Consider the following 13,860-nt stretch of genomic DNA (forward strand, 5'->3'; position numbering starts at 1 on the left):
GCGGCTCCTCAGCGACTCCACGCGGCCAGCCCAGCGCGCTGGCCGAGCCCCGCAGGCGAACGCTGCCCGTTGGTGAGGAGGGGCTGCCTGGCGCGCCCTCCGTGGCCCTGACGCGCGGGGACCGCGGCGAGCGCTGAGAGCCGCTGCCAGCTACAGCCTGCGCCCGAGGCTCTTCGGCGACTCCGGAGGCAGCGAGCGCGCCCCCCCCAGAAGTTGTGCCCGGTGCGGCTGGCACCCCTGGCACCCCCCACGCTACGCCACTGCCAGAACTTTGCTGTTAAAATCTGTTTTCTGTAGAGGGGTCCCATAAAGGAAGTGTGAAACTGTTTTCTTCCTATAGGCCCTAACCACTACATGTACATTCTGATTACCATTAAGAAAATATAATCGTTTAATTTTACAAGTTCACAAATAACAAGCAGATCAGAGGCAGGTAGAAATCTCACTTGGGTCTGGCATGAGATGGGAGCCTGGGATCTCACCTAATGTCTTATGGAACTGTGCCAAATGTTTTTTTGCAAAAGGGATCTATCTGCTTCTGAGATCAACTTGGACTGCTTAGACATTTTATTTGCTTTGATGAGTGCTTGGAATTTACTAGCATTTGAACATTGTTGTGTGCTCTTCCACCTCCCATAGCAGTTCCAGAGGCAGTGCTTAGGATTTAGGCTATAATCCTAAACCCACTTACCTGGGAGTAAGCCTCATTGATCTTAAAGAGTTTTACTTTTGGGTAGACAGGTATACAATAGCACTTTCCTCTTGGCTGAGAGATCACTGGCAGGAAAGGGGCAATACTTAATAGAACAAACATCTGTGAGGCAAAGGGCAAAGTTAGGAGAAAGCTCAGATCACGCTGTAGGTGATGTACCATTGTAACTTCTCTGCAAATATTATGTTTCTCTCCACCCTTATTTACTGTTTTTCCTTCCAGTAAAGTTCTCTCTGGTTAGAGCTCTATCTGAATGATGTTTTGGTTTTGATGTGGGGGGCGGGGTGGTAAAAAAATCAGAGAACTAGCTAATAGAGCAGTTTTAACTAGCAGTGGAATCCTTACAATGTAAGGCTTACATAAAACTCATAGCAATGTTAATCAGGACAAAGGGTAAGAAAAGCTCAAGGAAGGTGGCTTTTGATCTAATATGGTATCTGTCTTCTGGGCTGCTACAGCCAAACAGGCTTAATCATAGCAATTACACAATAGCAATTTTACAATTGTGGTGGTGTAATCTCATGGAGGAGTAATCTATAATAGGCACAGAAATAGGATGTTAATCAGTGGCGTAGCGTGGGGGAGTGCAGGGGGGGCCGGCCGCACCGGGCGCAACATCTGGGGGTTAGGGTTAGGGGGCGCAAATCCACGGGTTAGGGGGCGCAAATCCACGGGTTAGGGGGCGCAAATTACTTGCCTTGCTCCGGGTGCTGACAACCCACGCTACGCCACTGATGTTAATTACATTACCTTAACTTTCTTTATCAGAAAGAGCTATGAGGTTTAAGAGAGAAATACTCCCACTCTTAAAATAAATATTAGTAGACAAAAAATGAAGTAACAGTATCTGTGGTGGTGCCTGTTATAAGAAGGCACCCTCCAGTCTTGTTGCAAAAGTACCAATTGGTAAGTATATTGTGTTAATTACACCCAAGTAACCACCAGTTGTTCATAATTACTCCTAAAGTTGGCAGTGGACAAAGTCAATAAGAAGTGAAGGCTTAGACTGTCATTTTTCTTCTTCTGTGTGTAGGAAGGAAATTTCCCTTGCAGATTTTCACTTGTTTGACAAATAAGTGCTCTGTTCTAAGGTTATTCTCAATATCTGAATTCATTCATATATCTCGTGCTGTGTTTCCTTGTGAAGCAAACATATCATCCACACAGAAGTAGGTAGTGAAATGTCCACAGTTGGTATCTACTAGGCTGCAAAAGGTTTTCCCCAAGAAAATGTCAGTTCCATCTTTCTCTAGAATAGCTGGCTAGCAAGTTGGAGATGAGCTTTGGTGAGTGTGCCAGTGCTGTGCAGGTTTTAGATTGCCTGTTCCTAATCTAGCAGAACCAGTCCCTTTTTTCTAGAAAAAAGTTGCCGGTTCTCACCATGAAGTTGTTAAAGTAAATACTGCCAGGGGAAAAAAGCATTGGGTAGAAGTAATAAATTATAATTCTTCTTGTATACGAGGGTTGCCATATTTTGTAGAGCAAAAAAGAGGACACTATGATGGCCATTCAAAGCGTATAAATGCAATTTGTCTCAAATTTTATCCCTGAAAAAGAGGACGTGTCCTGGAAAAAGAGGACACATGGCAACCGTATTATTCAGTCTGTAATAATAAAACAATGCATCATCATCATAAAACAATGCCTACTGGGCAAGACGGAGAAAAACATGCTTTTGCGGTGGGAGACAGCCAGGCAGAGGCGGTTCCCCCTCGCCTCCTGCACCCGACTCTGTCTCCTTCTCAAATGCTGATCCGAAAAGGGTTGGGAGGTTGCGCGCACACACACACACACTCACACACACACAATTTTTTCTTGCAAAGAGAAAGTCTGTTTCTCTCCCCTGCATGCTGATGTTTTCCAAAAGGCACACAGCTGGGCGCTGCAGCAGCTGTTGCTCCTCCAGTGAAGGTGCACAATCTCCTCAGATGAGAATCGCGTGCCCCAGGCCCCCTAGGCAGGTTCTTCTGCAAGGACGCCCACCAAGATTCCCCCTTCTCTCCAGGAAGGGGTGGGTAGCCAAAGGCAAGCTTAAAGCACCAGGGGACTGGCTAGCTGGTGGAGGGAAGGAGCTGCAGCAACAGCAGCAGCCACCACCAAAAGATCCACTCTCCTCCTCCTCCTCCTCCTCTGCTGTGGCTCATCCAGCGATCTGGAGCGCGGATCTGCCCAGGGCCACCAGATGGCCTTGCAAAAGCAGCAGCAGTAGTTGCCGCAACAGCAGCAGCAGCAGCTTGGTCCCCTGGCGGAAACAGGCAGAAGCTGCCACTGCCCCTCTGGAGTCACTTCCCTCCCGTCCCCTCAGAGCCCTCCTCATCAGAGCAGCTCCCTCTGCCTCTCCCTCCCACCCTCATAACAGGACCCCAGCTCCACCCACATTGTAATGGGGTGACCCAGCAGGGAAATGGTAGCCCCACAACACGCGGGAAGGGGAAGGGGAAGTGTGCAGTCATTTCCTAACTTTGCCCCCTGATGTGCTTGGCTTTTCCTCTCTGCCTTGTCACCCAGGATCACTTCCTTCTCCCTGAATATCTGGCAAACATGTCCATTTGCCATTATATTTATTACTCCATAACCAGTGCTTTTGTCTGGAAAAAAGGCGCTGGTACTGCATACCGGCATCTGACACCAGAAGAAAAGCTCTGAGCACAACCAATATACAGTGGTGCCTCGCAAGACGAAATTAATTCGTTCCGCAAGTCTCTTCGTCTTGCGGTTTTTTCGTCTTGCAATGCACGGTTTCCCATAGGAATGCATTGAAAATCAATTAATGCGTTCCTAGGGAAACCGCCTTCAGACCAGGTCCGGGGACAGTCTGTCCCCGGACCTCTTCTGAAGGCTGGGGGGGGGGGACAAGGGCTTTTCTTCCCACCCCCAGCATTTTAAAAAACCCCGGGACAGCGGAGGGCTTCTCCGCTGTCCGGGGCGATCTTAAAATGCTGGCGGGCGGCATTTTAAAATCGCCCCGGACAGCGGAGGACTTCTCCGCTGTCCGGGGCGATTTAAAAGCCCCTGGGAAGGCAGGCAGGGGGGGACAAAGACTTTCGCCCCCTGCCCACCTTCAGAAGGTGTTCCCGCCCCCCGCCCCGCTTCGGAACAGCGTTCCGAAGTGGGGCGGCTGGGGCAGGTGTCCCCGCCCCCCCTCCCCGCTTCGGAACAGCGTTCCGAAGTGGGGCGGCTGGGGCAGGTGTTCCCGCCCCCCCCCTTCGGAACAGCGTTTTAAAATGCTGGGGGTCGGGAGCGAAGCGCTCCCGACCCCCAGCATTTTAAAACCTTCCCGGGACACGGGGAGATTTTAAAATGCTGGGGGTCGGCAGCGCTTCGCTCCCGACCCCCAGCATTTTAAAACCTTCCCGGGACACGGGGAGATTTTAAAATGCTGGGGGTCGGGAGCGAACGCTTCGCTCCCGCCCGCCAGCATTTTAAGATCGCCCGGGGCAGGCGGGGGGGAAGGCAGGCGGGGGGGAGCAAAGACTTTTGCCCCCCGCCGGCCTTCAGAAGAGATCCTCTTCTGAAGGCCGGCTGTGGGCGAAAGTCTTTGCTCCCGACCGCCAGCATTTCCCTATGGGCTTTCGTCTTGCGATGGAAGCCCATAGGGAAATTCGTCTTGCGAAGCGCCTCCAAAACAGAAAACCCTTTCGACTTGCGGGTTTTCCGTCTTGCGAGGCATTCGTCTTTCGGGGTACCACTGTATAAGAATGAGCTCCTCAGCAACATAGAGAATATTATTGTTCATAGAAGAGGTTATATATTCTTCATTATGGTTTTCTTTCCCAGTTGGTTTGCATGTATCTTAATGTTTTAAGTTTTAGTTTTACTAACAACAAGTAATTCGGTTTGCTGACTAAAAGTAATTCACACTGGCCCAGCCTTTGATCTCTGTTAACATAATTGTTTATATGAACTTCCTCCCCTGCAAATGGTTTTGGGTGTGTTCATTTTGGTACAGGGCACTCCCTGAAAAAGCTTATAGCCTATGGTGCACTTAATGTACTGGATGTTGTAAAGGGGGCAGGGTGTTGTTGTTTTTCTCCAGAAAAAGGGGACATAAATGTAGTCTTGTATCATGCCACCTTTTGAGAGGTTATCTGCTACAACCAGTGTGAGAGAGCCAGTGTGGTGTAGTGGTTAAGAGCGGTAGTCACGTAATCTGGGGAACCGGGTTCGCTTCCCCGCTCCTCCACATGCAGCTGCTGGGTGACTTGGGCCAGTCACACTTCTCTGAAGTCTCTCAGCCCCACTCACCTCACAGAGTGTTTGTTGTGGGGGAGGAAGGGAAAGGAGATTGTGAGCCGCTTTGAGACTCCTTAGGGTAGTGATAAAGTGGGATATCAAATCCAAATCCAAACCTGATATTAGCCGCATTGCACTGGAGTTAGTGAGGTCACTGAATGAAGTCTTTCCCCTGGGGATTTTTGCCAAATGTAGGATTTCTGCTAAAATGAAATACTGTGAGTCTGACTGGAAATATCCTGGTACCATACAAATATAAATGGGCACGTGTGTGTGTGTGTGTGTGTGTGTGTGTGTGAGAGAGAGAGAGAGAGAGAGAGAGAGAGAGAGAGAGAGAGCATGCACCCACATACACACTGTGGCATATAATTTGTTTGGTACCAGCTACAGTTGGAGTTCTGGTCTACATGTGGCAGAAGGAGGGGGGAATTTAAGTAATGGGATGGACTATACCACTTGAGACTGCAGGCAAGGATTCATATTTTTGAATGCTCCCATATTTTCTCCCCATAAGTAGAAAATTCACATAAGACGGAGTGAGTAGCATAGACACTTTCTCTGTGATGTGTTAGGTTGTGTTTTTTGTCCCAGATGAAGGTTGAAGAGATGTTGTCAACTTACTCTACCACCTCAGGATTTTGTTACCTTATGATGCAGGTTAGACCTCAAGAGTTTTCTGCGAGAAAAAAGTGACCACCGTGCCCCCATTAAATAGTTGAAGACACATGCTTCCCAAAGTATAGCAATCAATTATCTAGTTAGTCAATCTTCCTTCAAGTCAAAATGTGATCATCAGGTTGCCAGCAATGACCATAAATTTGTTTCTGATAGTGGTATATTTCTTTCTGGTTTTTTTGGCTGTCTTCATAAAGAGACCCAGTGTATCATAAAGAACCTGGAAGGAAGAAGGGGTATCTCACTTCATGCCTGATGGGAGACAATCTCCCTTTGCACTTGGAAGCACTGAGAGATTGTCTCCAGGGGTTGACGTAAAGTGAGACTGACCCTGTCCTGAGTTTTCTGTCCATGCCAGAAGATTTGGGGGAGGACCGGCTGGTAACCAGAGATAATGGCTGGCAACCATTGCTTCTTCCCCTCAGAATGAGGAGTCTGAACCCTGTGTTATAGACTGGGCAGGGCCAAACCCTAGAAATTAAGACATTATAGAATTTTGATTATTTGGGATGTGAAGAGGAACCATAAACTGCAGAGGAATTTCTAGGCTAGCCTATGCAAAATGACCTGGCTAAGCTAGGGACATTGAGGAACAATATGGGGCCACTGAGGGCCATTGGCCTGCAAGAAAACTATCCTTACGCTTTGCCCCGAGGTGTGAAGAGACTGAGTTTGGAAGGTTACCATGGTAACTGGGTGTGAGGTGACAGGAAAATAGTGCTTTGAGCACGGTTTGCTGGGAGGAAGAAGGTGGCAGGAGATCTGAGATCTATCTTTGGACAGGCTGACTGCAGAACTGGCTGGGAGAGATGCCCTGGACTCCAGGGTTGCACTGCTGTGGGGTACAAGCTCCTCTTGAAGTGACCATGCTGTAAGATCTGGACTCTCTCCATGCAGACTGAAGATGTAAATAGAAGAATAAACCATATTTCTTAAAGCTACGACAGTCTCCCCCATGTCTCAGTTCTCCAAAGGAACACAGACTTGGGAATCCCATGGGCTCTTGCCACCGCTCAGCAGAGAGGTGGAGGCACCCAACTGTTGTAACAGGTAACCACAGATAATGGCTAGCAACCATTGCTTCTTCCCCTCAGAATGAGGAGTCTGAACTCCTCATGATGTCTCTTCAGTATAACAGGCTCAGCACTTCTGTTGGAGAATCTGGCCAAAACTTGGAGATAATGGACTTTCCACACCGTGTTTTTCCTCCTTCTCAATAAATGTTAATTGCATATTTGTTTTAATAATTGCATAATTGCATGAAATCTTCTTTCACAGATATCTTTCAAAGTAACACTTTTGTTGCAGGAATGTGACCTTTTGAGGTATAAATATTTTATGCCTGGAAAAAATGTGATTCTTCTGACTAGGTTAGTACACCTGTTACAATGACTGTGTAGAATTCTCTGGTCTTTGGGGGGGGGGACCCATCAGCTCTTCCTTGCAGCTTGCTGTTAATGTGACTCTTGGGATCATATATGGCCAGTTCATTTTCTTCCTGTCTGTTTTCTCAGATTGTTGCACTGTCATCTTGGTGTCTCCTGAGGGATTCCATGTATTATACCTGCTCTATTGTTGCACTTATCTTGGTAAGTGCTCAGAGATCGCTTTCCTGAATAAGTCTTTCTTTTGCAATCCAAAGTGCCATTTCTCCCATTTCATAGGGGTTCACTAAGCTGCTTTATTTTTACAAGAACTTTGCTTTTGTTGAGTGTTTTATTTAAATGAATATAGGACCTTGCCCATTGCAATTTACATCTTTACCAGTTTCATCCATAGTGATTTAAGAACTAATGTTCTGCAACTTCAGAACATAGCTTCAAATGCCAAAACCAGATTTGGGCTGGTCCAGCAAAGTCAGGGGGAAGATTTCATTCTAGGTTGTTTCGTTTAGAAAATGTGCAGTAACACTCTAGCTGAATGGTGAGACCAGAATTTTTCTCTATGATAAGCAATTGTTATTTCACACTTCTGGCAAAAATATTGTTATTACTTGCTTTCACTCCCTAATCCATTATGATTCCTACTATTTATTATCAGAAATAGCATATTTCCGGGCATCTGTTGGAATTTATGAAGAATTTTCTGTAGCAGTGCCTCTTAAATTGAGTTCTGAAGACCACCAGTGGTCTCTGGTATATTTTCTGGTGTACCTGAGACCATAATGAAGAGTCTGCTTCAGTTACTGCTGGAGTCCAAGCAAGTGATTTTCTGTGGGCATATATAGGGCTGCTGTTCAATTTGTGGATGTGTGTTTTACAGGTGCTGGGGATGAGGGGCAGCTGGGCAGCCACCATGATCTACAGAATCATGGCAGCTCAAAACATTGAGAAAATTGTGGCAGGCATATGTCCAGAACCATAGAAAGGCATCCGTTTATAGAAGCAGCTGGGTTGTGAGACTCCTGGGACCCCCTCTAGGTTTGCCACATGTCCCTTATAATAAGGCATGGGTAGGCAAACTAAGGCCCGGGGGCCGGATCCGGCCCGATCGCCTTCTAAATCCGGCCAGCAGACAGTCCGGGAATCAGCGTGTTTTTACATGAGTAGAATGTGTCCTTTCATTTAAAATGCATCTCTGGGTTATTTGTGGGGCATAGGAATTTGTTCATTCCCCCCCAAATATAGTCCAGCCCCCCCAAGGTCTGAGGGACAGTGGACTGGCCCCCTGCTGGAAAGGTTTGCTGACCCTTGTAATAAGGGATTGTCCCTTATTTCAAGGGAAAATGCTGCATCCCTTATTCCTGCCCCACTTTCTTCTCCCTGCTCCTTCTCCTCTGCTGAGGCAGCGCTGAGCTCAGTTCCTCCCTCCCTCCCATCTCTGCCAGTGCTGCTGCCTGCCTGTGTCTCTCTTTCCCTACCCTACCCCTCCCTGTTACACTCAATCCAGGAGTGACGCAGCTGTGGCCCAATGGATGGGAATGGAATGGAGGGGCGAGGCTGAGAAAGAAAGGAGTGACTTTGGATAAGTGGGAGGGAGAGACGAGAGGAGGGAAGGGAAGGTGGGGCTGGCCAGCAGGCGTGCGCGTGTGTTTCACATACAAGCTGGCAGTTCTTTTCCTACTGACCAGGGAAGTGGGGGGTAGTAGGCATGGGTCCTTGTTGCTTTTACGTGCTTCGCTGACCCTGTTCCTTTATAGAGGGGTAGGGCGGATATTGCAAACCTATTCTTTAGCTACCAAAGAAACCACCCCCCCAACCCATCACTTTTTAAAGTGTTTTAAATGTGTACAGCAGATGAGGACTCAAACTCCCTTGCAAGAAACTTTCACAGTCCTAAATTCACGTTCAACCTGATCCTTTGAAAACAGAAATAAGTCCCAATTAGTTCAGTTGAATTTACTTTCAATTAAGTATGCAGAGTATTGAAGCCTTAAAATGGTTGTTGTTTTTACTTATTTAAATAAATTGATGCAAAATATTGTATAAAGGACCGGGCCAAAAATGAAGCACACGTGTAACCCTAGTGGCTGGGTGACCTTGTCTGACTATGAGACATGTGCTTGAATGTGTGTGGCATTAGCAGCTACATGAAAGAGATGTTGGAGGCAAAGCTCTGTGAGGAAGAGAAACAGAATTGTTGCTATCCTCACCCCTCCTCCTTTTTTGGGCTGGGTTTCTACATTGTTACCGGAAAAATCCGAAGGCTCCCGTGGACAAAAAGTAAAGACACCAACCAGAGTAAATTGGAGCAAATCAGCAGCCTGTAGGCTTGGCCTTTATTGAACTCTTGCAACAGGGTGTTACCCTCACTTGCAGGAGAGAGGAAAGACAGAGAAAAAATGGTGTGCAAGGCCTTATAAAAACTTTTGAAATTCCCACCCTGTAGATCAAGACCACCCCCAGAAACATCATGCATACATTACAGAAAGGAGGGGTTGAGGGAGGAGTTGTGGTGGTAACCTGAGTGTCCTGTCACCTGGCTGGTTCCCTTCTCCCCTTCCCCATGAGTCATTTTCAGAAGACAAAAGGTAGTCGCAGTTTCCTGCCCCCGAGGGAAGATCTGATCATTGTCCTTTGTTCCAGTCCATGCTGAATCCACTCAGTCCGTTGTGTCCTTGATAGTCTTCTGTCTGAGCCCATCAAGCCGCCTATCAGAGTTGCCATGCCAACTGGGAAGGGCTGCAGAGTACATGCTCTCACGTTTAAGGGATTATGGCTGACCAGAACCAAGCCACCCCCCTTTGATAGTCCTTGTCATATGGAGTAAAATAAAAGTGGAACAGTGCAAATCCGATGTATGGTTGATTTTTCTATAAATTCATAACAGAAGCGTAGTGTATGTAGTGTGTGAGTGTGTGTGAAGTTTGTGCAAACTGAATGATTGGGGGGGGGGTCCTGCTACAACATTTACCATTCTTCTGACAGGCAGAAATCCAGCAGCTGGGAAGGATGTGAGTCCATTTAAATTAATGTGCATCACTAACTAAGATCCGTAAATTTCTTTCAACTCATTGTAATGGATTGCTTTGAAGTCATTTCTGCAGCAGGTAAAGTAATTTTTAGCCCCCACAATTCCTCTCTCCTGACACATTCCTTATTTTGCCCAAACCAAAGGTGGCAACCCTAAGCCCCTCCCATCATAAGAGAGGGGGCTCAATATCTGAACCCACCATGGAAGAGAAAAGATGAAGAGGCCATTTTTGTGATTCCTCATGATAGCAGATCAAATAGCAGGAGCCTTTCCCTTCCCTCTTGGTCTCACCAGCAGCTCCCTATCCTTTACATTCATCCTTTTGCTTCTTGATTCCATACCTCTTATGAGAAATCTTAGTATGTGTGCAAGTGCAAATATCCTTCAGCTTTTCAGTGTATCTATGTCCTGGGGTATGGGGGGGGAGAGTAATGTAAAAAATAAATAAGCAGAAGATAGAGAATTGGACATTAGCTGTTCTGGGCAGAGTTCTTTTTTACAGCAAATAATAGTAGCCCCCTCTCAGGCTAAGCACAATACAGAAATGTCACCCCTCTTCCCAGTTTCATATAATTTACAATGTCATGTTCTGGGAGCATTTAGCCAATTTGGAATGGCAGGAAGCAGGACAGTAAAACCTGAGGAAGAACTGCATCCTCTCTGCCTGACTCTGCCTTGTCACATTATGCCCAGACACCTGACTGAAGCATGAACATGTGTCCTTGGCTATAAGCTGACTCACAAGAAGGCCTGTACTTGAGGGTGACATCTATAAGCCGACAGCAAAGAAGCGATGGATTCCTTCCCCTCTCACACACACGGACTGTAAAAGCAGGAGAAGGCTGGAAGGGGGTGGGTTGCAAATATTTCTTCCCACATTTATCAGGGCACTTAATTTGCTACCATCATTCCAGGCAAAGCCGAGAGAGAAAAGAAAAGCTGAGACGTAGAATTTGAGTGCAACCTAGTGGTGACTGAGGAGGAGAATCACTTTTTTATCTGAATTTCTGAAGGGTAGCCCCGCTTGAACTGATATATACATTATGTAGAATGAAGTGCTAGGAGTCTGGACTATCTCTTCAGACTGCAAGGGGGGGATTTGCATTCTTGAATTCTGCCTTGCCTAAAAAGGTACAGTATCTGACTAAATCGTAATTTGGGTGGGGCCATTGAATCAATTGTCTTAAGTAAGTAATGGTAACTTAAGCCCATGGATTTCACTGGGTCTGATCTGAGCATCGCCTACACCACCCTCTCTGTCTAGGAGTGATTCAAACATATGATACCTTTTGGCTGCTTTCTTGAGTGGCACAGAGCAGAATTCTGCAGGGAGAGAGAGAGAGAGAGAGAGAGAGACTGGAAACCTATGCAGGTTTATTGTAGCTGTGAATATGCTTGTCAGCTAAACATATTAAAGCCAAACTACACATTAGCTCCTGGTGGGCTCTCCTGGCATCTTGGTTTTTTGCTTAAAAGCAGCTGTGTAAGAAAGAGGATGCAAATTAGGTCTGAGCAGGAGTGAGGCATTTTCCCTCCATGCCATTTTTTTCTCTGAGAAGAATTTCCTCCCCCAGTGCTGCTTCTCCCATACAGTTTCTCTTCTTCTTCACAGCTGCTAAAAATCAAAATGTATTGAGTTCTGATTGTAGATAGCCTTCATTTCATGTACTTTGGCCCCACAGGCATCTACTTTCTGTAGCACCTTAGGCTCTGAAGAATATGGACGGCTGACCCTTAGGCCTCAAACCCATGGCAGCACACAGCTTGGTTGCAGGACAGTACCATGGTCAATGCCATGAAAACCAACATGTCATTCCAGACATGGTTGTGCAATGGAGCCCTCTGCACAAGTCTGGTATGCCTTGCATACACAATAACCCAATTTCAGTCTCTGGATCTCAGATGGCAGGGCTGGGAAATGTTCCATTAAACCTGTGCCATATCCACGTGTTTGCTTCTTCATATACTGATTTAGTACATTGGAAGAGGGTTATATAGAAACCTTTATCTAAAGGTTAACAGATTATAATGCATAGAGATTGGATTGAAAAGTGAAAAATCTCCTTTCCATTTTACATTTTGTGTTTCTTGATAAAATCAATTCTGCATCTATAACAAGTAGAGTTGTACATTACAGATGATAAAAATTGGATGTTGGAAGGAATGAACTGTGGGAAATTATTTGGAGTACTAGAAGAGAGTTTGTGTCAAGAGATATTAAAAGTCTTTTTAAAAGTGTGGCATACCTTAAGACAGTCTCACATGGTAATACATTTTTATAAAAAATTTCTCCACAGATTATTTATGATGAAAAAGTTGCTTGGTAAGTAGTGCAACTGTCATTTTTTGACAAATGGTAGCGAGGGAGGCAAAAGTTCTGCTGAGCAACCTGGGGACCAATTTCCATTTCTATAGAGGTTCTAAATAGGAAAGTGATTCATGGAAATCTTTTTAGAGTTAAAAGAGGAAACATCTCTTTCCCAGCACTTTCTGGGCCACCCACACAGATCTCCCCTGAAGATGTAGGGCCTGTATAAGCAGGCGGAATAGACTGTCCAAACAAGTTCCTTTCAGCGTGACAGTCACAAAAGTAGAAAGCTGAGGAGGGCACAGGAGATGTGTAGGTATGTTGCAAGTACTATTGCTCTAAGAGGCTGGCAACATGTGATTGCTACCATGGGGATGTCTGTAGAAATGGCCTCATTTTGGGGAGCTATTCCTTGCCTGCCAGCCATCTACTGTCACGATCACATTGTGAAGGAATCTCCATGAGCTCCCTGTGACTGCTGGGGTTCCCTTGCGTCTGGGTTTTCAAGCACTGCGACAACCTGCAAACCCATCTGAGCTGAAAATAGGGTGTGGCAAAGTGAACATGGGTATGCACAGGACTATGCATAAGACTGTTATACTGCAAAGACAAAGAAGTGGTGCAGAGAATGGTTTCTGGGACAGAAAAGGAGAATTGGCAGCTGGGGAATGAAAGGAGGCAAAGACTCATTTGTATGCTCACCTAGATGCATTGGTGCTGCTACTTCCAGTGAAATGCTGATTATTTGGGAATGGCTTGTCTCTGGGTCCCACTCAGCTAGGTGTAGTGCTTATATACATGCGCATACATCTACATACCACAGACATTTGGAATAGTACCATTAAGAAGACAGTCCTATGTAACTCAGTGAGAGTGTGAAAGGAACAGAAGACATGTCAGCAAAGAGGTTAGCAGCATGAAGAAAGATTTGGATGGCAGCTAATGGGACGTTGGAGCTAGGAGGCAATAACTCAAGAACAGAACAACAGAGAACTGGAAATGAGCGTGATAATTGTTGCTAAAGTTATTTAGCAAATTATTCTGATATTTTATGATATGGCAATGTAGAAATACTGAAAGGAAGGAAGGGAGGGAGGGATTATTCCCTGTCCACCTAGTGAGATTCATTCAGCTACTGTGAGTGAAGGTTTACTTGACTTCCTCTGGGGAGAAGGAGTTGGCTCTGTTATTCCCCATCAGCTTTCAGTACAACAATAAACTAGGGAATTTGGGCAAGGCCACAAGGAAATGGCAGTTCCATAAACCCTGAGGTCACAATCAGCAAGAGCAAGTACTAAGTTAGGAGACCAGGCTGGAGCGTCCAGCTGGAATGAAGTAACAGGAGCAGGGTCTTGGGCAAGAGTCCTGTACTAGCAGGGAAGTCCAGCAGAATCCAAGAAGCCAGAATTAATTTTGCCAAACTAGATGAGGTTTCCCACAGGGTTGTTGAGGAACCAGGGGCTGGTGGCGTGTATTTTTTTAGTGGATTGTTATCTCCTTTCTGAATCTTCTCAGTGTC

General features: G+C 46.2%; 1 protein-coding gene across 3 annotated transcripts in view; it reads left to right on the forward strand.

Annotated features, from left to right (window-relative positions):
• The window catches only part of SLC24A3 (solute carrier family 24 member 3), a 161,105-nt gene that overhangs the window by 115,368 nt on the left and 31,877 nt on the right, over positions 1–13,860 (forward strand). For all 3 annotated transcript variants that reach the window (XM_083519344.1, XM_083519342.1, XM_083519343.1), the window contains exons 7-8: positions 7,135–7,209; positions 12,331–12,356. In XM_083519344.1, coding sequence (XP_083375470.1) covers positions 7,135–7,209; positions 12,331–12,356 — 101 coding nt within the window. The remainder of the gene's footprint in view (positions 1–7,134; positions 7,210–12,330; positions 12,357–13,860) is intronic.

The sequence above is a fragment of the Podarcis liolepis genome (assembly GCF_965112155.1).
Source record: "Podarcis liolepis genome assembly, chromosome: 8".
Lineage (NCBI taxonomy): Eukaryota > Metazoa > Chordata > Lepidosauria > Squamata > Lacertidae > Podarcis > Podarcis liolepis.